Raw genomic sequence first — 27,630 nt, 5'->3', positions numbered from 1 at the left:
TCAGAAAAACCCAGGCGTCTCTCAGCTTATTGGCCTCAGCCACTGTTTAGGGTTCCAAGCCGACATAGAATCAATTACTGGGGGTTAGGTTACCTTCGTGAATAAGATGGAAAATTTGGACCCTCTCCCCAGAAAAAGGCACATGTGTGTACACTCGTGAATATCGGTGAACAATTTCAGGGGTTGGTGGCTCACTTTGGAGTCCACAGTCTCTAGATTAAAAAACCCCAGACCAGATAGAGCACGAGGGAATTTTCTTTTTGAGATGTCAACCCTTGACCCAGGCTAGACTTCCTTCCAACTACCATAGGAAAGAGCAAAAGGAAAAAAAAATCCCCAAATAAAAATGTTTCCGTCGTCATATGGAGGAATATGCAACCAAAGGCAAGAGAAAAGCTCAGATTTCTGCCAGCCTCCCCTTCCCGTCCTTCCGTCGCCTCACCTCGTCCGGGGCAAAGAAATGGAGGCAGCAGGCAGAGGTGATATTTGTCTGCGAGGCCAGGCTGTGGAATCACTGATCTCCTTAGTCTGACATCTTTTGATCTGAAATCTCACCTGAATATGATGGCCTCTCCCCCATGTCTACCTCTCGCCCCCAAATAAAAGTCAGACCCTTTGAAGTTAGCCATGTGGTGAAGTGAATCATTCTTATAAAATAATGGCTTGCTCTGGGGAAGTTGTCCGGCTTGGCTTTCTCTCGCTCTGCCCCCAGGCACCTCAGGCCAAGGTGGTGTCCGGAGGGGCCACACCAAGCCACGGGCTGATGATGAAAGTCCCAGAGCGTGACTTCAGCCGGGCTGCTTCGCAAGAAGCGAAGATTAGAAGTATTTGCATATGATTCAGCTGTGAGCCATTTCTTTACGGGATATACAAATTTCAGTGTTATAATAGACTGTGCCGCCCTAGCTTGAGGCTCAGCAAGTCAGTGAATAAACACATCAAGCCTGAGTTGGCGTGATTGGCTCGGGACTATCGGGCAGATCAGGAACACTGGCGGCGGCCATTTTATGAAACAGGCAGATGACAGAGAAATCAAAACAAAAGCCGGCTTCCCAGCTGCGTTTATCGCAGAGGGCATCAGTTTACGTTGGGCCTCGCCTTTGCTGGGGCTTGTGACTTGCGTTAGAGCATAGAAAGATGTTTAACTGCACTCAGTTTAATGGGAACTTGAAATCTAAAGACTCAGACAAATGACAAAGGTCTTTGCGGGGGTTCTGGTCCCATTTGGTAGAGACTGAACTATTCTGAAAGGAATTGGCCCATACAAGGCTGGAATTAACTATCCTACTGAAGGCTGTTCCTTCAGAGAATTTACCAACCGCAGACAGTGAGTTGATTCTTTAATACTTCCGACAGAGATCCTGGATTGCTTCTCTCATTTTCCAGCTGGGTTGCAACCGCAGGATAGGAGTGGGGGGTGGAGGATCAAGGATCAAGGGAGATGAAGAAGAACGGGTTTGTAAAGCCCTTTCTAAGAAGGACTATTCAAGAATAGAATAGGTGGAATGAGGAGTAGTGAGTGGCCTACGACTGCAAATATGAAAGCAGAAACTGGCCCCTATTGATTCTGAGATTCTAGAAGGTAAGTCAGGACACAGAAGAGAGAAGGATGGTCTGGCTGTGAAGGCAGTAGAGCTATGACTATGGCTTTTAGGGTTCCCAGGAGCCTCAAAACCTTAACAACCCCTGAGGCTCAGGAAGTGGTTGGTTCAGCTTTATTCTCAGTTGGAATCTTTTGCCATAAGCCAAAGACCCAACAGGAAGGACGTGGGAGGCAACACCTTAGGAAGCTTGAGAGGAAGTCAGAGGGGGAGCCGAGCGGGCAGTTTCCTCGGCTCTGAAACCCTGAGACTGGGTGGCAATGACTGCCACAGAAATTTCGCCGCGATTGGCTCAGTTCTCCCAGAATGGCCAGCACTCTGCAGAGACTTTCCAGTGTTTGATCTGTTTCTTAAGTTAGACAAATGCTTACAGTGACACATAATGCTAGGGGCCGTTGAGGGGAGGGGGAAGTGGAGAAACGAACTGGCCTCCTTCCTTAACCTCAATTCCAGAAGCATTTACACTGGCTCCCGGTTCTGTGTCATTCAAGGGGCTTGATCCGAACAAAACCTCAAACCAAAAGCTTTCATTATTTCAGTTCTCAAAACATAATCAACAAAAGAAAAAAACAAAGGTGGGAGGAGGGGTTGTTGTTTGATTCTGTGCTTTCTTTCACAAACACTCTTCTAAATCCCAGTTCTGAAGTTGCCCCAAATTCAATTCCACGAAAAGAGCAATTCCCTTTGTGACAAGTGTAAGCTCCATGTCATAGACCCACACAGATCACAAGTTTGCACCCAGATCAAGGGATAACATGCAACCCCCTCTCCCCTCGCCGTGCACTCTGCCTGCCCTGTGCCCGCCAGGGCACCTGTTTGTAAAGGGAGGGCAATACAACTGAAAGCCGCTCGCCCGGACCCCAACAGGCCAGCACTCTCACTCAGTGGAACCCTGGCTGAGGGTCACGGACAGCCCCCAGTTGCACCCAGTGTTAACCAAATACAACTAACGTGAGGTGGTCTGAATAATTAGAGAGTCCTGATGAGCCATCAGGGCCAGACTTAAAAACTGACTGAACAGTGTGATTCCCAGGGTTCTGGAAATTTCCAATTGCTACTCCTCTACCCAATCACCACAGGTTCACTGACCTCTGAGTGCCACTGTTAGAACTCTTTCTCTAAAGCCAAATATAGTCTGTTGAAAATCAAATAGAACCTCGTTCCCCCCGTAAGAATATCCACGTATGAGCAATTTTATCAGACAGTTTCCCAAGAGCGATTTTTTGTGGAAAGAGAGTTTTTGTTGTTACAACAGAGCGACTTGGTTTCACAAGAGACCAACACTTTGCCTAGAGGCATCCTTGCTGGTCATTTTCAACATACAAATTTTGACTCAAAAGCAGATCTTTTATAAGTAGGAACCCCATTCCTTTCCTAGCCCTTTAATGAGACAGACTCCAGCAAAGCAGAAATGTAGGATGTCGGTAATTCTCATTAATTCTCAATAAGCACTTGCATGAGGCACACTCAGCCTCAGATGTCAGGACAACTTACCGACAGGAAGGTGACCGGTGGTTGTCATGGAGATCTGGGCCCGGCAGAAAGTTTTGCTGTCCAACAAATCTATGGCAATAAAAAGATAAAGGACATTAAGATCCCCCTCCTTACAATATAAATTCTCAGCTGTTAGAAAAACAGAATCAGAATGTAGAAGGGCCTTAAGTATTGGGGTGTTAGTTACCTACTGTGCTACCATAGTTGGCATCATATAAATAATTTTCTTCTTTCCAGGTGTTCATGATGGAAGGGTCTAGAAAAGACAGAAAGTGGGAATGGTCAGCAATCACCTTCCCCAGGTTAAGAGATTGCCTTTTCTAACTCACTGCTCCTCAGAGAGTCACGGGGCCTAGGAGGTGGTGCTCAGAGAGAAGGGAGAAGGGTCAGCTTCAGCCGCGTGTTACTTTACAGTAATGTTATCCTATTTTCTTCCAGTGTCCTGGGCGAAATGGACTTTCTTATGGCCCTATCCATGTGTTCTGCATCTGCTCCATTTGTAGGGAAGTTGCCACCATGGGATCCTGTCCTAATCAATACTTTCCTGGGAATTTTCCCAGTCTGCACATGGCAGGGGTTGGTTTGGGAGCTTGACATTGTCTTGCATCCTATTATATAATTACCAGAATATTTTTGACACGAGGACAAAAAACACCTTGTTAGGGACAAATAAATTCATCATTAATGAACATCTTTTCCTAGTAATATCTTCCTGGGAAAATTAATGATGTTTCCTTCAGAAAAAGTCTAGTCAGTCTTATCACAGTTTCTTCATTGCTGAAATCCAGTCTCTCCTCAAGTTGGGTGACAGTCCCCTCCCTCCGAGTTCTCTCCAATTAGCTTAAGGGATGACATAAAATTCTCAGAGCAAAACTAAGGAGAAGAGGAGGAGAGTGTCCCCAAATCAAATAAACAGTTTTTAAGAGTAGGACCCCATGGCCTCAGCTTGGAAAAGAAGCCCTCCCTCTCTCTCTCTGTCTCTCTCTCTCTCTCTCTCGCTCGGTCTCTGTCTCTCTCTCTCAATCCATCTCTCTCTCTATCTATCCATCTTCAGTGTGCTGGGCAAGCACAACTCCCTCTGACTGACTCTTTAGATTTCAGATTCAAAGGAAACTCCCCTCCATCTACTCCAGATGAAGCCCACCTTCTACATAACCCCCACCTCTGGGCTGGCCTCCAACAGAAGCACTTTCTTTCCTGGCTGGCCGAGAGCTGTAAGATCTGGCAGGAGTCCCACCTAGTCCCCACCAGGAGCTTCCTGCTCCCCCTCTTCACAGATGGGGTCTTCCCTGAGCTCCCTGGCTGCCCAGGTCCTGAACTTCAGGGCTGGGGTGCTACGCCACTGGCCGAGTTTCCTTTGTTTTTACAGCATAAATGGGATAAAACCTGAGTCACTGGCTAAGTCCTCCTGTTTACGACATAGGGATTTAGCTGGTATTTTAACTAATAGCTACATGTTTGGGCACCCCAAGCCCAATCCCTTGGGGTTACACCCTCTTCTCCTTGTTGGGTCACCTCGTACACCTGTTGTTGTCTCTGAAAACAAACTGAACCAAAAGGGTTTGGGGGCGTTGGTCCATCTATGAGCCTCTTCTCCCCTCCCAGGCAGGCCTGCTTCTCCACCTTTGGGTTCAGCCTTTCTGAACTGGCAGCACAAGAACATCTGGACGGTCAAGGAGGGATTATCAAGTTACTTGGGACCTCTTCAATATTACCCTGGCTCCTCTCACGGGGCTGCCTGTCAGGTTATGGTGAGGAGAACCATCCTCTCGGCCAAGTCCTGTGTCTGCCTCTAGCACAGTCAGGCCCATACAGCACAGACCATCTGGGTAAACCAAGCCCTGGTCTCTGGGGGGAAGGGCAAGGCTAAGAAAATCTAATTAACATGCTTAGCAGCTATTGTTTTTTCTTTAATAATGGTAGACTAACCCCCTTATAAAGGAGTAAATAACTGCATGGAGCCAATTTCAGCCCCAGGTGACTCACAAATCACCCAGGTCAAATTCTGTCCTTGGTGACTGGCACGCAACCCTCAGGGAGGCCTGTGGCAAACCCATCAGCCCACGTGGCTCGCAGTCTCACTGATGTGGACGCCAGGAGCGGCCCTGGAGCAGTGGCAGCTGCACAGTTTAATCTCGGCCAGTGGACTTTGGGGGACTTGAACAGTTCTCCCTGGACTGAGAGGGCAGAGGCCAAAAGTCAATATGCAAGGAGCTCCGACTGGTGCAAGGCCAGCTGCTGCCCGTTGCAAGTCCAACTGACTGACAAGAGTCCCCAGGAGAGAAACTGGGACAGAGGAAGCGGGGCTGATGGGGCAGGGGGAGGAGAACGAGAATGAATGTAGGTACTATGGGACTGCAGACCATCCTCAGAGCCCGGAATAGTGTCTTTAATCTAAAAGCACACTAAGGCAGGAGCTGGGTTCTGCAGCTGCCTTTGGACATCCCTAAGGAAGCTCCAAGGGCCCCCCAGAAACCACAGCAATGACAACAGCAAGTCCGCATCTTTCTCCTTTCTGTGAAAGACATTCCCATTACGGGAGGAGGGGAGAGGAGACACTGCCATTTCCTCTTCTCTCCTTTGGCTTCTCCTAACGTGGCCAAGTCCAATTCCCTGAGTTTCTTTGTGGTGAGGAAGAGGCCTACCTACACTCTGTGTTTTTCCTAGCTCCTGGACCAGAGCACGGGTGATGCCCTGACCAGCAGTGGGAAGCAGAGAAGTGTGGGCAGAATTAGATGCACCATCAGTCTAGACATCAGAAACAGTTGCCAGGCACTGGTCCCAAGGTCAAGGAATGAGGCCCATGGCGGGGTAGCCACTGGAGACAGCCAGGGAAGAGGTGTCCCTGGGTCTCCTGCCACCGTGTTGTCTCTGTCCTGCTCCCACACTCTCCCCATGCTCCCTCGGAATCGTCCTCCCCAGGGCTTCACCCACCAACGGGGCTACCTGCCTCTGCTGCTACTCACCGGCTTGCTCCGTCTTGATGATGACATTGTGTGTGGACTGGAACAGGTCACTGGTGCACTGGCCTGAGAAGAACAGATTGGGAAGTCAGAACGGGCCCATGCGGAGCCCAGACTCGATGCTTAAACACAGACGGAGCTGGCTTCTTGGAAGAGCTCTGCCAATCCCACGGCCTGATCACCGCTCGTTGCTTCTGGGAGCGGCTTCCCTCTCCGCAGCTACCAACTCAAACCTGGGGTCCCTGGCACGGCAAAGGAGTAGCTGGGGCACCCACATCAGATGAAAGACTTTGGCCTTGTATAGGGAAGGCAGCCAGTGTGGTGGAAACAGAACTTCAGGAGTCAGAAGTCCAGTTTTTCCACTAACAGAGGGCAGGCACGTCACCTTTCTGGGTCTTGGTTCCCTCATCTGTAACCTTAGGGGAATAAACTAGAGAAGGTCATTAGACAGCCTCTAAGGTGCTTTCCCATGCTAAGATAGGATATGGAATGAAGACACAAATATAGGCAAAACCATTTTAACTAGCTTGATTCTTCTTTCATCTTAAATTTAATTGGCCTCATTTTGATTAGGTCCAATCCGTGAGACACGGCCGGATGAGTGCAATGATGCTGCCCTCGTTTATGCCTTACAACTCCTCTCCATGTGCGGTATATAAAAGCCATACATGCATGTGAATGAGTCTCGCATGTTTCTCTTGCCCAGGCAGATGATAAATATCTCAGGAGAAGAGGTCATGCCTTTAACCTCTCTGACTTTCAGTTTTCTTATCTGTAAAATAGGTACAATATTTATTTTCCCATAAGGTCACTAAATGAAGCAATTCACTTAGAATGCCTAGTGTAAGTAAACAATCAATACATGCGAGTTAATAGAATGTCTACAGAAAGGCGAACAAGGAAACAAAAGTGAGAAATCTGGTCATGAGGCGCTCAGAGGCCCCAGCAGCATGCAGGAGGACCAAACAAGTCACAGAAGGTCAAAGGCAGAAGGTCAGAGACAGCCACGTCACCCCGCCAGCCTCCTGCCTCGGGCTTCAATCAGGCATAGCTTTAAAGAAGTGGATTTAATTGGAGGTGGGGATCTAAATATTTTTAATTCATCAAGTACAAGTCTGCTCTTTCTGAAGATTCCTGGGGGTTATTTATAGAGCCTTGCTCGGTTTGGTTCTAGTAAAAGAAAAATGAGCAATGGCCTCTGTGAGGTGGGTGGGAAGAAGGGAGTGCCCCGAGCTGAATGAGGTCATCCAAAATGGCCGCCAGACTCCGGGGCCGCTTGGTGTTGACAACAGCTGTCAGGGTCTGAACCTGTCAGAGCCCTGGAACTCATTCATGCTTCCCAAAGCCCCAGCTTCCTGCCCCAATACAGGTGCTGCTAAGACAGACACGCCCGTTCTGATGTGGACAGGCCAGCTGACTCCTCTTATGTGTTGCTGCCTTTCAAGATGCCCACAGTTCTCAGAGGAGCTAATTTTTTACAGGCATGTGTGCATGTGTGAATAATCTGTCATGGATGGGCAGCACAGGGAATGTTGGCTCGCCTCTGTTCTAGGTGAGGCCTGGAGAGAGGCACATTTGGAGTACTAGGGCGACACCACTTCCCGAATTCGCTGCAGAAACATCCCACATGTGTCTGGACCATTCTCGCTAACCTTCTTTTTTGTTACGGACCTTTAAGAATCTGCTAAATACCGTGAGCCTTTTCCCCTCCCGAAACACAGACCTAATTTTGCACATCTTCTTACCACCCATAGGTCCCATCTTAAGAACCTAGGGAGAAAAGTTTAAAAAAAGAAAAGTCTATGATGATCTTGACAAGGAAGTGATTGGAAGTCAAACCATCAAACCCTGTTTGCAAGAGAAAGAAGAAAAGTTTTTCTGAGAGTGGCAAGTATTCTGTGAATACTCAGGTAGCCCTTGTCTCCTGGAAAGGTAACCATTAGGAGAGAATTCAATTACACTGAGTTCTAGGGTGTGAGACCCACCTTAGACCTTAGGCTTCGTGCCTTGTTCTCTCACAGCCCTCTCCTCCCCTCCCTCGGGAAACAGTAATTTGGAGGGGAGGCCCTGCTTTGGCTCCTGACGGGGAGGGAGAATGATAGTCACCGTTCCACTTGAGATGCTGCAGGTTGCTGTAGAGCAGCTGCCCGGCCGTCCCCGCCGCCCGGGTGAACTCCTGCAAACTCATGCCACACAGGTGCTCGCCGTTGATGTCAAACTCCTGGAAAGGGATGCAGCTAGCGTCCAGCTGGTTGGTGTCTAAGAGATGCTGGAGCCACTCCCACACCTGATACTTGGTCCAGTACTGAGGATGGATTTCATGCCACTGGCCTCCAAAAAACCCACTGGAAACTGCAAAACAGGAAGCGGTCGGTGAGTGACCCATGGCTGTTCCCGGGCATAATCTCAGACACGGGGAGGCACGCTGGTGGCCGGACGTCGTGGGGACACAGCCACAGTCCGTGGGCGTCAGCATGGGGGTGGAGCACAGACAGGCTCTGGAGAGGAGGCTCTGGGAAATGTGGTTCTTTTCCCAGCTGTGGCGGGGGCTGTCATTTAGCCTGCGGCCATCTCCATGTCCTCCTTAGGGTGATACTTAGCCCTGGGTGCTATGAGGACACCAGACCTGAAGTGCTCTGAGATGAGGAGCTCTTTCCCCGCCTCCTGCAAAGGGCCGCGAAGGCTCCAGCATTGCTCCAGTCCCGGCAATTTATAAGTTCATTGCCCACACCCACACAGCTCTCCTCCTCTCTTCTCCCTCCCTCTCTCTCCCATTTTTCATTCTCTCTTACACACACACACAGACACATACATACCCAAAGTTCAGACCATTCTCAGCTAAAAATGAGGCCTGAGAGTAAGGTTCTTTTCTCTGTGACGCACTCCCCAGAGTGGTCCAGATGACTCATGTGCTCCGCTCCCCACCCCCCACGGTATGACAGCTATGATGTCACTTCCCTGCTCAGTTACCTTCAGGCGCCTCCCATTATCCCCTGAAATGAAGTACAAAACTGCCAAGCGAGGCACTGAGGCTCTTCACGGGCTGTTCGTCAAGCGCCCTGTGACTTGTGCCTTTCCTCTGGCTTGTTCTTTCAGCCCAACCACTCCGAGCTGAATTCCGGCCCAGCCTGTAGACTTCACCACCCATGATGCCGTCACAGATGCCCTGACTTACTGCAAGGGCTGCTGTCCTCTGACTCTCCGGGAGACACGCTTGGTGTTTCTCCTAATGGCTTTTGTCACGTTCTGTCTTTCTGTGGGTCTCTAAGTACCATCCTATTGTCCTTTGTAGAGCGTATGCTCAGGGTCGTGGACACTGTCTTACCCAGCTTTGCATCTCCTGTAAAGACTATCTCAGGGACTTTGCCATAGTGGTGCTCTGTATATTTCTTTAGTGGAATTTGTTGCTGAAGAAGAAATGATGTAGGAATCTGGAAGAGTTGGGAGGTACATTCACGAAATGGTTAATTTGGATACCAGTGAACAAGTAAAGTTCACGAACGCCAATAAATATTGCTGAGCTTACTGTGGGCCAACCATCCATGTATGTGACTCTTTCAGGCTCACTTAAGAGAACATCACAAAGTCAGCTCAGAACCCTGGGGGATGGAGAAAAATGAGCCGGCCTCTGGGGGCATGTAAGAGGGCTGAGATCTTACAGTCCCCTTGAAAACAGAGAAGAAGGGAGAAGCGCTCTTCCAGGAAAGGTGAGGGGCAGGAGCAGGCAAAGACACTTGCCGCCCTCCAAGCTGAGGGAGGGGAATCCAAATGAACATGACCCACAGATATTTCCACAAACTCAAGGACAGACCAATAGAGGAAACCACAGCGCAAGGACACTGTCCCTAACTTTTTCTTCAAGGTCATGCTAAATCAGTACTTCTCAAACTCTAATGTGATGATGAATCCTGGGGAATGTTGTTTAAATGCATATTGTGATTCCAGAGGTCTGGGGTGAGGTCTGAGTTTCTGGATTCCTAACAAACTTCCACATGATGATGAAGATGCTGGTCTGTGGATACAGCTCGAGTGGCTAAAGAACGCCAAAAGGTTTGATTCCCATAATGCCTGCAGCCTAGCCCTCAATGCCCCCAGAGGAGAGGCTGAAGGGGGATGTTTCCAACCCAATCCCACTTTTCCCCACCTCTCAGAATCCATCCTCAGGAGCGCAAAGAACAGGAGGCCGAGACCATTTAGGCACAAAGGTGACTGCCTTGAGTAATACCTACCACTCACAGTACGTGCTTTACTCCTCATATCTCACAGCCAGAGGGAGCAGCCCATAACTTTCAGCCAATCGTGGAGGGGAATGGGGGCAAAGATTGGAAAAATCTAGTCTAAAACTTAATTACAGAGAAGTCTTCCCAAACATGCAAACACAGAGAGCTTAGACTGGATGTTTCCATTTCCCCCCAATTTTTGGGTGCCCCAAGGATGAGAGATATTTTTTGTGGCTCCCTGAGTCTTTGTTCATTTTTCTAAAATAATTGTGTTGCTATGACGGTGCTGCTCTGGGTTCGCAACTGTGAAGCCACAGCTCTCAACCATTGGACACCAGGCCTGGGGTAATTTCTTCTCTCAACTTTGCGCGACCTAGGTCATAGGCTAGTTCTTGACAGCGCATCCTGTTAGCGCTTGGGAGAGCCAGGAGACTGTGTCTGAAGTAGACTGGGGGTTCTCCCCACCAGCCAGGGGACACTTCAGATTCCTGAAGTCGCAGGAGGAACACTGAAAATCCTATGAGTTCCTCTCTTCTCTGTCATGCAACTGACCTGCCCTACCCCATCAGTCATCACCAGGAGCGGGGCCTTCTTTGGGGCCTCTGGAAGTTAAGAAGTAAAAGTGTGCCTAAATTCTGCTCCTTGTGCAGCTCGCTGCCCCAGCCTTCTCCAAAGCAGACGGGAGGAATGCTGCCTTAATCCAGGGTCCAGGGGCCTGCGGATGCCAAAGACTTTCTAGTCTGAAGAACCTTCCTGCCCTATTTGGAATCCTCCTTTGAGGTGCGCATGGGGAGTCTGAGGCCTGAAACAGAAACTGTCACTGCCCAGAAAGGGCAGCAGTTTGGTGGGACCTTCAAATAAAGGAAGGTCGCCTGTTCCCACCTGCAGCTATGCTTGGCTGGGGTCCAGCTTGGAAGGGGTGGAGCTGCACGTGGGCCGGCTGCTCGCTGGACAATATAAACCTTCTGTCATCCTCCCACTCCTGCTTCTCAGACTCTGTTCACCAACAGGGCATTTCCATTCTCCAAGGGAAGCGAGAGCAGCAGAGTCTCCAGCGGGGAGGTTGGCAGCGGGAGTGGGGAGGGGTAAGGCCCAGAGCTCCTTAAATCCACAGCAGTTAGATGCACAGCAATCTGCCTAAACTGAATGCCTTCACAGTGGGGTGTGGGGCCCTGATTCAGCAACGACTTTGTTCAGTTCAGCTTCAACAGTAAGCCACGGGCTTGATCACCAAACCCTCTATAAGCCCCACCACCGGGCCCTTCCCTCTGCTAATCAGGAGGTTCTGGATGAAAGCACTAAAAGAGGGCACGTGGTCTCCTAACCAATCTCCTCTCCCCTTACAAAGGGAAGTCACAGGAAGATGAAGTAGAAAGGTCAACTGCTGTTGATCTCCTCCTTAACTTCCATGCTTCCATGCGACACACACACACACACACACACCCCTTCCTCTCCTCTCCTGTCTTGATAGCCCAGCCAGACACTGTTAGAAGCTTCAACAGGTGGCCTTCCCTTTGCATATCTCTTCTACCCCGCTCTCTGCCAGGCTGCCAACCCAGAACCTTGAACACTGGGGGGAAACAATGGAACATCTCACAGGGGCTTCTGTCTGGCTCTCTGGGGGCTGCAGGGACCTCCAGTGTGAAGCTTTCTCCTTCCTCCTGGTCCTCACTCCCTCTGCTGAATAAAACCTATGTTTTTCAGACAGTAACTTGGGAAATGAAGCCTGATTAAAGCAAAGAAGGAATCCCCATGGTGGGTGACCCTGACAGCGCCCGGCCTCCTTACCATTGCACGTGGGGTAGCTGTCTGTCCAGGACGGCTGCTGGTGGAGGAGGTTGTTGCCGGGGTTGAGATTCATTACCCCACTTCCTTCCAGAATCATGATCTGTGAGGGAATCAAAGAGCTTGTTCAGTCAGTGCCTCCTGGACAAACGTCACTTGAGAGCACAAATTACGGAGTTAATTTAGGAAGAAAACAAGAACGTGTCCTTCCGACCACTGCCTCCAAAGCATGTTGCCACAGCCCTTTCAGTAAAAGCAAAACTCCCTGGCAATTAAAAATTTCCAGGTTCAATTTTCATATGTATGAGGCAAGTTTTTACAGCCACCCATTCATAAATGAATAATCTCTGATCGGGAATGAAGCGGGAGGAAAATGCAGTACCTGCTCACAGGGCGAGTCTGGCCAGCAGCCACGTTTGTGTTTTTTTCTTTTTTTTTTTCTTTTACAAAAGCGAAAATGCCTAGAAGCCTTCATTTAAAGTGGAATTGCAGTCAACACTAATCCAAGCTGGCAGCCTGGGCCTGGCCCCCAGTGCAGGAACCCTGAGCAGAACCCAGCCGTGCTCGCGTCCCAACACACGCAAGCAACCCGCACCAGGCACCCAGCGAGCGCTCAGCACAGATACCTGCCTCGGGACGCGCTGATGTCAGAGGCCCTGGGTCGTACCTGAGCCAGAGCTCCCCAAGGATTTGGCTCCGTGATAATATCAGGAGTCACTTGCTTTCTCTGACAAGACACTGCCTCTTTTCATCCCTCCCGGTGAAAATTCGGACCAGCTTTCCCACTCTTTTCAGAGACCTGGGGAAAGCACAAGCCTCGAGCTGACCAAAAGGTGCCTGTCTCAGTCTGAAGCTCGCTTTCTCAGTGTAGAACCCGGGAGAGGAGACTTTCTTCCACAGGCCTGTTTGGATTTTTCTTTTTCCTGGGAAAGTGTCTCCCTGAGCTACCATCTGTTGCTAATCTTCCTCTCTTTTTTTTTCTTCCCAAAGCCCCAGTACATAGTTGTATATTCTAGTTGTAGGTCCTTCTATTTCTTCTACGTGAGCCATCGCCACAGCATGGCTACTGACAGACGAGTGGTGTGGTTCAGCACCTGGGAACTGAATCAGGGCTGCCAGAGCAGAGCACGCCAAAATGTAACGACTAGGCCCAACATAAAAATTTTATACTTCAAAGGTATTCGCTTCAATCCTCCACCATCTGTAATATTCCTACCCTCCAGCTGGGCTCTCCCCACCTTTCAGACTCAAGCCCCAGAAGTATGTTCAATCGTTCGAAAGAAGAGCAGCCTGTTTCAGAAGGCACCTGAGCATTACCCACCGTCTTGAAAGGTAACTTGCTCTTTCGAAATGTCGGGGTGGGGAGGGGAAGCCAGCTTTATAGCAGCAGATCATGAAAATTTTTCTGCCTGTTTTGCAGAAAACTTGCATCCTCAGGTGTCACCAATGTCCCCAGGATTGAAATTACCCAGAGCAGTTGCAGGCTTTAAAACCCTTCCTCTGATTTAGCTACCGCTCCTCTGGCTCTGTGTGGGGCCTGAGCAGGGAGAAGAGAGGTGTGGGGAAGGCACAGATATTCATTCAGGTTTTCATGTATTCAACAAAGATTTACAAGCCCTACAGTGAGCTGGGCACTGTTCTAGGTACCGGGGAGAGAGTGGAGATTAAGAATTGAACTAGGCTAGACAGGAGCATTTACAGTGATTATTAACATCATCGTCATCATCATGGTTGTTTGGCAAATAATTAGGTCTGAATCCAGCCTGCGTGGAAGGTGGAGGAGGAAAGACAGGGTTGGAATGATGAGCATCATAACAGACCACCACGCGGGAAGACGGGAGCACTGGGGTCTCTGTGGTGGCACCATGGGGAAGAGTTTTGAAGCCAGAAAGCACTGGGGTTGATTCCAAGCTCTCCCACTTACTGGCTCAGGTGAGTAGGAACCCAGACGAGTCACTAACCTCTCTGAGCACAGTTCCCTCATACGCACACTGCACAATGCAGATCGCCAGACCTACCAGGTGCCTTGGCTGGAGATTAAATGAGTTTCTACACCTTGAGCACTTGGCACAAAGTAGGATGCGAGTGCATAGCAGGTGTTATATTGAGGAGAGTCACTACCTTGTGGATAACCCGAACTGGAAACAACCATGGGCCTCGGTTTCCCCAGGCGAAAATTTAAAGGGGACCAAATTGATTCTTAAGTTTCCTTCCAGACACCTCTTTGATTCTCACCCTCAGAGAAGGAAGAACAACTCAAGCCAAACCTTGCTCTCTTTTTCACAATAACCGAGCCTTTTCCCATCCAGCTTTCTAGAGCAATTGCCCGAAGCTAAGAAATCAGACAGGGGACTTCAAGGCAAAGGAGAACTCCACATCCCCAGAGGGGTGGCTGGGGGAGGGAGGGAGTACGGCCAGTCTCCTGTTTGCTCAAGGCTGGGCTTGCTCCTTGCCAGCATTTGCTCAATCACAAGCAGTAGAAAGGTTACTGTTTAACCCCGAAAAGGCTGAAGCTCAGAGCCCAGCCCATCTGTGCAGAGGGATGGGCCCTCAGGCTGGGGGAGGGTGGGGGGGTAGGCGGGCAAGACTTCCCTGAAATTCTTTCACAAGGATTTGCCTGCAGGACTGTTTCAAAGTGGCTGTTTCCGTGGAAGGAAGACCGGCCTGGGCCAGCCATGAGCTACCTTCTCAGTCAGCTCCCGGCTTCTGCTCACCACTTCCAAAAACCAGAAGACAGGGCCGTGTGCAGGCTCAGCACAGTGGCCTCGGAGCTGGGGAGAGGCGCGCTCGCATCCCAGCTGCCATGCCCACTGCGCGAGCAAGTTCCAAGGCTGTCTGGCCAACAACTTTCTGATCCTCACTTTCCGCACCTGTAAAATGGGAACGGCCCCAAACTCAAAGGGCTGTGAGAATCTAATGAGGTCATGCGTGTAGAGAGCTCAGTGGGCAGTAAAAAAGAATTCGATCGATGTCACAGGACCATGTGGGCCAATTCTCCGCTTGTGACCAGTGCTCACAAGCCCCTTTCCTCAGTGCAGACATCATTTCTCACCATAACCTCCTGGGGGCATCCAGAACTACCCTCAACCACAGAGAAGCCTTCAGGCCTACGAGGTCACAGCTGCCCCTTCGCCACTGGGCCCCCAAGAGGCTGGCCTGCGTGCAGGAACGTGCTCCCCGCTGACACCCCCTTTGTAGGGAGAGCATTCAGCACGGCGAGGCGCCCTTTTGCAGGGCACAGTAAGTGGCCACCACTCATAAAAGAGTGTATGCGGCTCAACCCTCAGTGAGTCAGAGTTCGCCGAGCTCACCCAGGCTTGTGTGGAAAGAAGGTCAGCGTCTCCAGCCCAGCGTGGCGCTGCGTGGATGGTGCCTCAGGGTGGGCCCAGAAGGCCCAAAGCCTGTCCCCAGTCCTCTGAGGCCCACTCCTTCAGGTGTCAAAGGAGGACATTTGCGCACCGTCCCCCCCCCCAACAGCTTCATAAGACTCTTGAGAAGATCAGATAATAAGAAAAGTGCCTTAGAATTGTAAAGAAAAGCATTATTGTGACCAACTCCCCCACATGTGCGCTAATATAGACTTTCTACGGCACGCAGCGCTCCTTTTCATTGAAAAGCAGGAGGATTATTTCATGCTCCTCATTGGGCTTCCTACTTCTCCTCTGGCATCGCTGTCATTATTTCCTGGATACATATTTCAAGTATGTGAAGTGGACTGGAGCCTGAGGCCTGGGTTAGAATCCAGGGTCTTTGTGCCGTGTAGCCTTGCGTATATTAACCTCTCTGAGCCTCAGTTTCTTCACTGGTTTCAAATTGGGAATTGGGGGCAGAGGACGTCGATTCCTCCAACCTAATACTATCGTGGATTTAAAGGTGCCGCATCTGGCGCCAGCACACGTGCCCTCAGTAAAACTCGGCTTCCTTTTCTTTCTTTCAACATCAGTTCTCAGGAGTTTCTCTATCTGGCACACTTTACTTCTTCCAGGACTAAAATCGAATTCAGAGCCCAAGTAAGAATGGTTGCGCCTTCGAGTGAACAGCGAGCTGGGAAAGGCCTTGCTCATCTTCGTCTCCAGCTCACGGAGGATTCTGCGGGTGACGCTCAGCCGCTCGGGCCAGATGAAAAGCACAGTCTCTCCACCGCTGAACGACTGACAGTTTGGGCTGAGATGCTTCTTGCTGGGGGGACTGTCCCTGCGTCGCAGATGTTCAGCCACAACCCTGGCCTCTAGCCACCAGATGCCAGCAGCAACCTACCCCCCAAAATGTCCCCTAGGGCCAGGTCGCCCCAGTTGAGGACACCGGTTAGAAGTGGAGCCTGTGGAGGCCACAGCTCAGCCTTTGATTTTGCTGGTGTGGTGACCTGGGGCTGTCCCCTAACCTCTCTGAGCTGCTATGTCCTGTCCTGGGAAACTGGCATGGCGTTAGCACCTAGCCTAGGCTTGCTGGAGGACTAAATGAGCTAAGCAGCTGTAAAGCCCCCAGCACGGTGCCCAGTACACGCAGAGTAATTGCCTCCAATGTGGAGGTTGAAGAAAATGTGCCGGGTATCGGGGCCAACTTTGTCTTTTCCCAGGTGGTACATATTCTGGGAATACAGTGTGAGCTGTTACTTGGGCTATTAAAAACTGCACACACAGGGCCGGCCCGGTGATGTAGTGGTTAAGTTCTCATGTTCCGCTTCAGCAGCCTGGGGTTCGCTGGTTCGGATCCCGGGTGCAGACATGGCACCGCTTGGCACGCCATGCTGTGGTAGGCGTCCCACATATAAAGGAGAGGAAGATGGGCACGGATGTTAGCTCAGAGCCAGTCTTCCTCAGCAAAAAGAGGGAGATTGGTAGCAGATGTTAGCTCAGGGCTAATCTTCCTCAAAAAAAAAAAAAACCCTGCACACACACAAAAAAATCTATACACTTTATTTCAAACCCAAAGAGTGGTGAACTGTGGATTATCCAGGAATGCTTTCATCTACATTCTCTGATCCTCCCTTCGTGTGTCGGAACATCGGAGGAACTGTATTGGACTCCGGGCCGTTGATTGTCCAGGCTTTCACACGCGCCCAAGACTTCGTTTCTAAGCCCAACAGCTCTGGAGACAGAAGTCTGCTCCTTATCTGAAGAGGGGGAGCCCGGCAGGCTACCCAGCAGGCTACACAGCAGGCCACGGGACGCGACAGGAACCCCACACCAGGCTGCCAGCCAGGGCCTGTTTGACCTTAGGCAGCAACTTCCTAGCAAAGGATGGGTCCCTAGGGTTTGGCCAATCCGAAACCCATTTTTGCAGCACTGTGTTGTGCTGGGGTGGCCACAGCCTGTCGTGGCGGGAGAGACAGGTCACTCTCTGTTTCCCATTTTGTTAACGGGCAGTTTCAGGTGAAACAGCAGCTCCCACAGCCCCCTAAGTTGCTAAGGGCTTGGACCGTCCCTGAGCCCACGCCTCCTCCAGGCCGTCACTGAGGCTGGATTCCTCCCAGCACCGCCAGCTCAACCAGCACCATGCATAGTTGGGATGGGGGGCCGCGGAGCACTTGGCCTGATCGTGAAGTTTAAGAATCCCACATTTCAGGGGCCTCTCAGTGGCACAAACGAGAGAGCACGAGGCCCAGCCACAGCGACTGGATCTCACTCCATCTGAGTTGAAAGGACATCTTCAAGGTGTGAGGAGCTCCAAACCCAGCCCCAACTTGCTCTGTCTCGTGAGGGCAGCTCTTAAGAGTAAGAGGTCATCACTCAGATGGCGAGGGTTGAAATCTTGATTGTGCCCCTTGGCGGGCTGTGTGGACCCTGGGGAAATACAATCCTCTCTAAAGCCTCAGTTTCCCCATATGACAAAAAACGGAGTTGATGTTCAGATTAAATGCAACTATTTGTGAATTCCTCACATAGCTCGTACTCAGCAAGTGCCCAAGAAATCTTAGCTATTATTATAGGGTCTGCCCCCGGGTTGCTCAACTGTGTTGGCTGGCTTCGGGGGCATCCTTGGGGTGGGGGTAGACCCTTCAGAGGCAGGATAGTGTAATGGTTGGGAGCTCCAGGCTCTGGAGTCAGACAGCCACAGTTCGAATCCCAGCTGTGCCTGTGTGCTGATGGGGCAAGCGTGGGCGAGGAATTCGACTTCTCTAGCCCTCGTGTTCCTCATTTATAAAATGGGGATGATATGAAAAGGGTGGTTGAAAGACAAAATGAGATGACACTTGTAAAATGATTAGAAAAGCGTTTGACACACAGTAAGTTCTTGGTAAACGTTAGCTGGTTTTTATAATAATAGTAATTGTTATTTATTATGTTACTATTATTTTGCTCAATCTCCAAGGAGGAAGTGGAGGACCAAGTTTATTTCAAGCAAGACCTCTACCCTCTACCGTCTACTCGATATTCTGCAATCCCGGCTAGCTGGCACAGGCGAGCCTAGGGCTGAATTTCCTGCCTCCCCACCCCCATTCTGGGCTGCTGTGTGTTCGCGCTGTTAGGCTGAGCTGTGACCAGCATCTCTCAGTCCCTGTCACAGAAGCCGTGCTGCGCCCTCTGGGCATGGTCCTGCTCGAGGATCTGAAAGTCATCCCTCCTGCCCCCCTTCCCCCCCGCAGACGCCCTGTGCCCGGCCGCCAGGGGCAGTGGGAGGGCACTCTCTGCAGGCTCTGGGTACCGCCCTGGCAGTGCACTCCCACAACCCACGGTGGTTTGCAGGTGCAAAGGAGAGCAGCACGTCTGAAATGGGAGCTCCTGGCAGAGTGTGGTCAGAGGGTTTCTCTATCTACAGGGCCCCTCAGCACCAGGAATGCTCCATTCCTGCAAAGAGCAGGGTCTGGGACTTGAGCCGATAGGGACAAAGAAGCGAGGGGAAGGAGGCGCCCCTGGGACTCTGGTGGGGAGGTGGAGCCGTGCACGCCAGGGCCCGGGACACCCACCCAGGCTCAGGATCCAGCAAAGGCGGGCAGCTCAACTCGCCTCTCTTCTTAAAGAGAAAGACGGACCTGCCAGCGGAGACAAACGCAGCCCAGCTTGCACCTGTCAGCTGGAGGGAAGCTCGTCTTCGCTCCACGGTGGGTCTGCTGAGACCCAGGACCTAATGCCAAAAAATAATAATAATAATAATAACTATACTATAGTATCTAGGGCTTATTGAACCTTTGAAATGTGCTGGCTCTGTGCTAATAGTTTTAAATGCATTATCTCAGTCAATACTCACAATAACTCTATAAGGCATTATGTCATTTCACAGATGGCCTATCTAAGGCTCAGAGAAGTTAGGTAACTTGTTCAAGGTCACATAGCTTAGCAAGAATTGGAGCTGGAAGAGAAGTCAAAATCGGACTGTCCAGCAAGAAACCCTGGGAACTTAGGGACCTAAATTGAGACCCTTCCCTTCTTTGCCAGAGCAACCTGAGGCCGCCCCTCCCCAGTGTATCCAAGAGCTCCTTTGAGGAGGAAAGAATAGCCTTCATTTTGCCACTTAGAAGATATGCTCAGGTAGGAATATGTTAGTGATTCAAAAGCTGGACCAGTTTTATCCATGATGCTCTTTTAGCCACTAAAACAGATCTATGTGTATATAATATATGTACACATACATATATATGTATATACACATAGATACGCACCCATACATATATAATATAAATTTTCTCCCTGTGACTCAATGAAGTTTTTTTTTTTAATATATGTTTTAGAAACAAACTGGTCTACAATTATTTATGCTTCATCCGAATTAGACCTCAGGCCACAAAACATGGTTTGCTCCTGCTGTGAGGGTGAAGATGCCCTGGGGGCTGTCAGGGCCACAGAGAGACCCTAAGCAGAGTCTGTGCCTACCTTCTGCATCCCCAGCCCCAGGGCACCGAGAGTCAGAGCCATGGTCTGCCTTCTGCCCGGTTCCTTTGTTCATTCAACCACATCATCCCCAAACCACCACGGAACTGCCTGCCTTGTGGGTATTTTTACTCGTCCCGCCAGAGGAGCAATTAGACATTTTAAATAATTACTTTGGGGATGACAGGGATATCCAGACCATTCTCGGTCCTTAATCAAAGTTACCAGCAGGTGGATTCACAGTGTTTGCCCTAAGGATGTTGCAATGGCTTACTGACTTCCTGTTTCAATATGACTGTCATTTCAGTAGACCTACTCCCAGCAGGAGAAAGGCAAATTCACATACATGGGAAATCTAACTGAACGTAACGCAGACAATAATTCCTGTTTTTCAAATGAATCAAAATGTGAATCCAGCTTGGGGAATGTATTGGATCCTCTCGGGATTACATCACAGGTAATTTCTTACCCTCACAGTGTGTTTTGAAACAGACATTTCACGTTCCCAGGAGCAACATCTGAGGTGCTATCCTGGGCTTTCATGACATTTCACGAGCCATGATGCAGTATTGGAAGGCCAAGTGTTGACCCGTTGTAGATACACTTTTTCTGACAATAAGCCACTTGGAAATGTACATATTATGCTGATCTTTATCATTCTTGGTGCCAGACCCAGACAAGACACAGACACGGACAGCAGACAGCCACCAAATTTGATCAAAAGCCAAGATTTCCTTACATGACCCCCGGGGCCTTTATCAATCCCATTCAGATATGACAAACTAAGAATAGGGAAGCTTTGAATCTTAAAAGGTCACAGAGCCTTTTGAGACCTCAACAGAAACTAGAACTCTCCTACCAAAAATGCACATCCACTCTTGGTTTTGCACGTGTTTTGTGAGCCCCAGGCCCTCTGAAGACCATCCATTGATCCCTCCAGATCCACGGACACCATCATCTTTAAAAAATCTCTCTTGCACTCATTTTGGATTGATATTTAAAGAAAACTTTGTAGTGGGGTCAGAATTGGGAGACAAGCTTACTCAACCTATGAGAGAAGGCCTGAGAGACGCTGGTCTTGCTCTCTAACTGGGCATGGGCATCGCCTTGCTCCCCTACAGTGATACCAGGGAGAGCCCCACTGCCCTCTCCGTCGGCCGCTGAAGTAGGAACCATGCTGAATCCAGCAGGGTCGTTCTGGACCTCTGTTTGGCCATGCAGTGAAGAATTCACCATTTTCCCCACCACCCTGACCCTCAGTATCTGTCTCCCCGCTAATCCCCACTCTCTATTCTAAAACCAAATAATCATAAAGTAAAGAACGTATAGCAAGAAAACCAGGCCTCACTCCTTTTTACAACCGTAGGTCTTTGTAGGTCAGAAAGGCCCAGTTATGGGGACTGGAGAATTCAGGATTCCTCTTACCATGTTTATTTCCCTCCTTGGCTGAAGAGGCCATATAGGTGTTTCTCAAAGTTTGGTCTAGGGACCACTTGTATCATCATCACCTGGGAGGGGTTAACCTGGTCCCACTCCACACCTCTGATTCAGAATCTACATTTCTAAAACCCTCCCTCAACCAGTCCGTAAGCATTCTCACATTGAGAACTTCCTACTTGCCTTCCCTCAATTTCCTACAACAAGATAACTAACTCCAGGAGAGATCAGCCTAGAAGAAAACACCCACAAATTCTAAGAAATCCTTGTAAAGTCAGAGACAACACAATCCGTGTGGAGAACTCAAGCTCCAATCCATCTGTGGAGACGCTATCCCTATATTATTTGCCAACTTGAAATAGAGCAGTTCCTAATGCTCAGCGCCACGAAATTTTTAACATTCAAACAACGCTCAGCCACTTAAAGTGTGAGTCTCTGAAGGTCGAGCAAACTGACCCAGCCTCAGGACACAGCACTTGCAGAGGAATTTTGTGTTGACTATGTCCATCAAGAGATCTCATGGCTGGCTGAGTCACCCCTGACCCAATCCCACCCCACCGTAGCCCTTCAAAGGATTTCTTAACCACCCTGGATTTTAGTCCTCAGACCCAAGAAGATTGGTGTCTTAGCCTTCAGTGGAGAGAAACGATCACCAAGAAAAGCTAGTCCCGCCAGTGAAAATATGTACTCATTCCCTCCAATTAATATGTACTTATTGAATGTGTACTAGACGCTGGGCTCTAGCTCAGTGCTGGGGATACCATAGTGAACAAAACCCAGATGCTGCCTGGCCCTGACAGACTATCCAGCAAGGACGCCACTTCCAACACCATGGTCACTCCGAAGTCATCTGAGCTCATTCCCCCCCCTCTTGCTGGGGGCAGAGTGGAGAAGGGCAGAGAGAGCCAGGTTACCTGCTCTGGTATTGGAAGGAACTTGACCACATTTAAACACAAGACTGATCCTCTTCTCTCCAGCAGCCCCCTTACTGAGACACGCTATTGGCAGACAGGGTGATACCCCTTGGTTTCACAAAGCAGCCTCAGCCAAAACCAACCTCCATTCAGGATAAAATAAAGCAGTCGCTTGTCTGGATGGTGGAACGCGTCTCCCTGAGACAATGGTGTGTTTATGTGTTGGAGGGTTAGGAGCAGGTTAACATAAACCCACCGTCAACAGAGCTGTTAATTCAGTTGCTGGCAGGGGCTTCTGTTGTCTTCTGAATACCTCCCAGAGGGTATAAGCTCTACCTTCTCATTTGAGTTGGCAGCAAAGTTATTTTTTTGCACCTGTTTCTCTGCTCTGATAACAACGCAGTTAAGCATTGATTTGTTGGAAAATAAACAGAAAAAAGCAAAGAAAGGCATCTGCCCAAACAGCCTGAGCTGGTTTGACTGAGAGTTCATGCCAATTTGTTTTCCTATAAAAACCAAAGAAAAACCTGTGCTTTCAGTTTGGTTGCTGCCCTCCCACACCCTCAGAAGAAAAGGAGGTATCCATCGGCCAGCCAGAGCTGGCAGGGCCAAGAAGCCAGGAGACACTGTACTTTTCCATTGGCTGGCTCTGTGAGGGTACTGAGGGGTGTCCAAGATCTACAGAATGACATGGCTAGCCTCCAGCCAGCCCAGGTTGAGATCATGAATCAGATTAACAAGGGCAGAGAAGGGGCTGCCGGGATAGGATCAAAACCCCAAACCATACTCTTCCAGACGGTTGACTTCCGAAAGTCAATATGGTTCAGGGAGTAGGTGTGGTCTACGGGTTACCTCCAAAAGCAGAGACTCAGCATGCCTGAATCTCAGTCCAGCTTCTCTCACAGACATCCTACTGCAGCCCTGGGCCGCAAGCATAACTGGAAAGCCCTCAGTCCCTGGACCACTGTTTTCCCAGCAGGCTCCACACCTACCTCAAGGGCAAGCTGGGTATACTCGCTCATGTCCTGGCAAGTGACTTGAGGTCCCGGGTCCCAGGTGGAAAGGACCTCAGATGTTCAAGGTGTGATTACTGCATTAATGCAAGCATCATCATACCCTCATTTCTCATCACTTTGTCAATATCACGTGATGAGCGCAAGCCAAAAAGGGTCACAAAGAGCTAAATAAATCACTCGAGTGGAGATCATGACCACACCAATTAAGCAATGGCATCATCACCCAGCCTTCAACACACACACACACACAGAAGTCTCTTGTTGTCTCGTTTTAAGCCTTGAGAAGAAATCAGCGGACACGGGCAAGGCGCAGCGTTCCCCAGGCTCCCACCCTCCCAGCTTTCCCTCATGTCGGACCTTTAGCGTCACCAGGGTTTCGCCAGTTCGGATCCTGGGCACGGACATGGCACCGCTCATCAGGCCATGCTGAGGCGGTGTCCCACATGCCACAACTAGAAGGACCCACAACTAAAAACCCACAACTATGTACTGGAGGGCTTTGGGGAGAAAAAAGAAAAATAAAATCTTTAAAAAAAAAAAAAGAAAAAGAACAGAGTGTTCCGACCGCGGAGGGATACGCCTGGCTGAGCGTTCCCAGGCATTCTTGTCTGAGCAGCGCAGGGAGAGAAGTGCCTCCACACAGAAGCGGGCAGCCGGAAAAATAAAGGGCTTAATGACACCCTCAGTTGACTGAAAAATAAATAAGACCAACTGCACAGGAATTCGGAAAGGGTAGAGGGAGGGAGAAGCGGGGACTGGAGCCAGGGAGGGGCTGGGATGGACTGGGACAATGGATTTGACCATTTGGAGACGCAAGTTTCTTCCCAGGAAAAGACCGAGATGATTCAGCCGCGGAAAGATCAACAGACACCAATTTGGAATCTCACAGACTGTGTAATTACAAAACAACCATCAAAACTGTGATGATGGGGAGGGTTTACATTTCTTGCGTGTTCACGATGTGCAAAGAATTGAGCTAGGCTTTGCATGAAATTATCTCACTTAATCTTTGCAATAACCCCCAACATTGGTTATTTTATCCTCATTTTACAGATGAGGAGGCACAGAGAAGTTAAGCAACTTACTCAGAGACACAGAGCTAGTAAATGGACTGGATACATTATAGTAAATGTCTCGGGTGGGGGAGAAGAGCAACATCCTTCTTCGTAGCTTTGAAAGTGGATCTTTGTGTTTCTAAAGAGGAGGACATCTCCTAGGACCTCATACTTTTATTTTGAAAGTTCAGATCCTTTAAGCATAGCTCCTGTAAGTTCCCCGCTAAATGTGAGCAGGAGGCATACTAAGCACACTTGAATCCTGATAGGAAAGTTCCCTTCAGCGGACGTCAGCACAGGTGCTCCAGAAGCACCAGTTCACGGCCTCTCAGACCCGTCCGTCAAAACTTCAGTCTGGCTTCCTGTTGAAAGGCCCAGATTGACTCAGGGGTTGGGCTTGGCTGCCTGAAGCCACCTCAGACTTATTAGCCATGATAAAAGAGCAGAGTTAATAACAAGGAAAAACTGTTGAAAAATTAAGGGGAAACTGTGGCCCCTTTGGAACAGCACCTGAGGTCTGAGCCGTCACACAGGTGGGTCCTGACAACAGAGCAGTGTGCTGTGGACGGCACACCGACAAGAGAAAGACTGTGGATGCGTCATTCCAGTAGCCAGAATTCCATCACTCTGACAAACAAATCCAGGAACGTTCTCCCCCTCGCCCACCGCATCCATGACCCTGATTGAAACCTTTGAACAGTTTGTAAAAACGTAACTGTAAAAGACAGACAGCACCTCATACGGCTTATTCTGTTATCATCTTTGCAGCTTACGAAGCAAATAATGTCTGAATTTTCTCACAAGTTAGAGGATCTCCTCTTTAGAAGAAGTAGGGTTTTCTTTTGTACAGATAATCATTACACGGCAGTTGGCAGGAAGGCTGCGTTCCTTTCCAGCACCTTCCTGCTAGAACGGGAGACTCTTGGCACCCTGGGTCTCCTTTTCCCTTCCAGAGCGCACTTTGCAAGGCTTCTCCTAGCTCAATGGTCTATGGAGTAAGCCCTCTGGAAAATGAAAAGTGAAAAAACCCATCAGCAAGGCAAGCAGCTCCTACCAGAAAGGTTTTCCAAGGAGTCAATTACTCAGCTGATTGTTCAGCCATTCCTCCAGTTGCTTCGGAGGAAACCTTTGGTGCTCAGACAAAATTATAAAACTCACCAATTCAAAAGCAACAACATCCCTCCTCAACAGGCCGCAGCTTTCCACCCGAGGTCAGCTGGGCGAGCAAGGTGACAACGGGCAGGGGCTCTGCACAGCTGCTTCCAGCATGGGGAGTTGTCATGTATTCAAACATTTCTCCACAGCCGGGGGTAGGCCCAGCTACAGAATTTGCAGGGAAGGGTATAAAAGAAAATGTGGGGCCCCCTGTTCAAAACGTGTTAAGAATTTCAAGACAGCCACAGAGAACGTTCAATTTATCAAGAAGCAGACCCTATGGTGTTTTGGCAAAATAAGCAAGTAAGGATTTTTTTCAAAGCACAGGGCCTCTCTAAGTGTGGGGCCCTGAGCTGCTGCACAGGATGCGAACCCAGGACACAGGTCCTGTCCAGGAGGTCGGCCTCATCCTCTACCTTCACCTGCCCCGATGTCTATCACCAAGGTTGGGGGGTGAGGGGGATTTTCTGTCTTTGCCCCACGAACGACTCCTGAAGTAGCTGGAAGCATTAAACAAAATATGACATTGAACTTGTCTGTAATAGCTCCTGGCTTGCAGCAGGCACTCAACAAGTGTTAGCTATTATTACCATTATTACGATTATTATTATTGTCATTATCTGCATCATGCCAAGGTCCCTCCACAACTCCAAAGCTGCCCCTAAGCAGGAACAATGAGTGGGAAGAACACAGAGCCCTATTTTTGACAGAGACCATCTATTAGCTGATGCTGGTCAGAGGTCATTTCATTGGCCCTGAATGAGAAAATGCTAGAAACTAGGGGTTCTTAGCCTTTTATTTATACCATGGACCAATATTGCGATCTGGTGAGGCCCAAGGGCCTCTCTTCAAAATGTTTTTAAATTACAAAAGATTAGAAGGGAAGTTTATATTGAAATTCAATGATCAAATTCTTTTTAAAATAGGTGTGTGATGTCATAATAATATATGTGCTTCTTTATTAACACCAGATAAGAATATCCAGTGCAGATCTAATACCCTCCATGACATCAGTGAAGTGGGGAATATCGATACTTTGAGACATTCTGCAACAAGTGTGATGTGATATGAAAATGTCACTTTTCTTGGTGACAGTCGCAGTTACAACTAATGCTCCTGTGGATGTTTTGCCTATATTTGCATTGAAAGAAAATGTTGAATTCTAGATTCAACATTACTGAATGTTAGGTTACTGAAAATAAAAATGTGCTTTCTTCACATCCAAGTTCACAAACCCCCTTAATTCTCTCCATGGACACCAACAGACCCTTGGATCCTGGGTTAGGAACCCGTGCTGTTTTATAGCAAAGACAGCTTGTTCAACTCAAATAGACTCTAGAAACCACGTCTACGTGGCCAGAAGCCTCACTTGAACACTTTACCAGGAGGCAGACCTGACAGTGTCTTGGAAAAGTAAGTTAAGTATGAATATTTTTCAAAACCTCCAGAGTGCCCAGGGTAATGCCTTAGCTGCAGTGGTCAGTGGACATCTGGAGTGAGGGGCTGGCAGTAGTCACAGAACTACCTGGAGGAGACCAGTTTCTTCTGAGACTCCTATCTGGCAGCATCAAGATGCTGTGTACTCACCCCAAGTCTTCCACAGAACCCCCATGGGTTGCAGTTTGCAGTCAGCTCAAGACAAGGCTCAATCTGGAGGTCCACTGTCGACGTGGTCGACCTCATCTCCCTGCTGCCCACCTTCCCCAGGGAAAACCCTGTTGCGTGTCTTTCCCAGGGTCACAGTATAGAACCAACGTCAGTCGTTAGAAGAACAAAATCCCAGAACTATTCATCTACTCCAACACAGCAGCCACTCACTGAAGACACCCATGTTAGGGATTTACCCTCAATTTCCACTCCACAAATTACTAATCATTTATTCACAAACATTTGCCCCATTGCTTTCAGGTTCTTTGTCTAATTTAATCCTTACGACAGCCCGGTGCAAAAGTCATTAACCCCATTTCCCAGATGAGGAAACTGAGATTCTAGAGCTTACATAACTCACCCAAAATCACTTGGCTACTCAGCAGCAGAGTCACATTTGAACACAGCTGTTCTGACTCTAAACCCAGTATTTTTTGCACCACATTCAGCTGCTTCCAGGCAACAAAAACTCATAGCCTCCTGCCCCTTCAGATACATAAGCAGCCAAAGTCTGCTCTTCACCAGCGTTTCTCAA

At 49.3% G+C, this 27,630-nt stretch overlaps 1 protein-coding gene across 10 annotated transcripts in view; it reads right to left on the bottom strand.

Moving 5' to 3' along the window:
* Nucleotides 1-27,630, bottom strand: part of EHF (ETS homologous factor) — a 40,151-nt gene that overhangs the window by 7,234 nt on the left and 5,287 nt on the right. For 5 of the 10 annotated variants that reach the window (XM_001503304.6, XM_070228620.1, XM_070228618.1 and 2 more), the window contains exons 2-6: nucleotides 12,067-12,166; nucleotides 8,165-8,410; nucleotides 6,062-6,124; nucleotides 3,283-3,351; nucleotides 3,096-3,164 (exon numbers count right to left, since the gene is read on the bottom strand). In XM_001503304.6, coding sequence (XP_001503354.1) covers nucleotides 3,096-3,164; nucleotides 3,283-3,351; nucleotides 6,062-6,124; nucleotides 8,165-8,410; nucleotides 12,067-12,163 — 544 coding nt within the window. In that variant the 5' untranslated portion in view covers nucleotides 12,164-12,166. Of the gene's footprint in view, nucleotides 1-3,095; nucleotides 3,165-3,282; nucleotides 3,352-6,061; nucleotides 6,125-8,164; nucleotides 8,411-12,066; nucleotides 12,167-12,730; nucleotides 12,863-22,478; nucleotides 22,533-23,595; nucleotides 23,688-27,630 lie in introns of those variants that run through there. The other 5 variants (XM_070228616.1, XM_023653861.2, XM_070228617.1 and 2 more) reach the window with 5 other exon arrangements.

This window comes from Equus caballus, chromosome 12 (genome assembly GCF_041296265.1).
Source record: "Equus caballus isolate H_3958 breed thoroughbred chromosome 12, TB-T2T, whole genome shotgun sequence".
In the NCBI taxonomy this organism is placed as follows: Eukaryota; Metazoa; Chordata; class Mammalia; order Perissodactyla; family Equidae; genus Equus; species Equus caballus.
The sequence above is the reverse complement of the archived record's forward strand: the minus strand, read 5'-3'. Positions and strand labels throughout refer to the sequence as shown.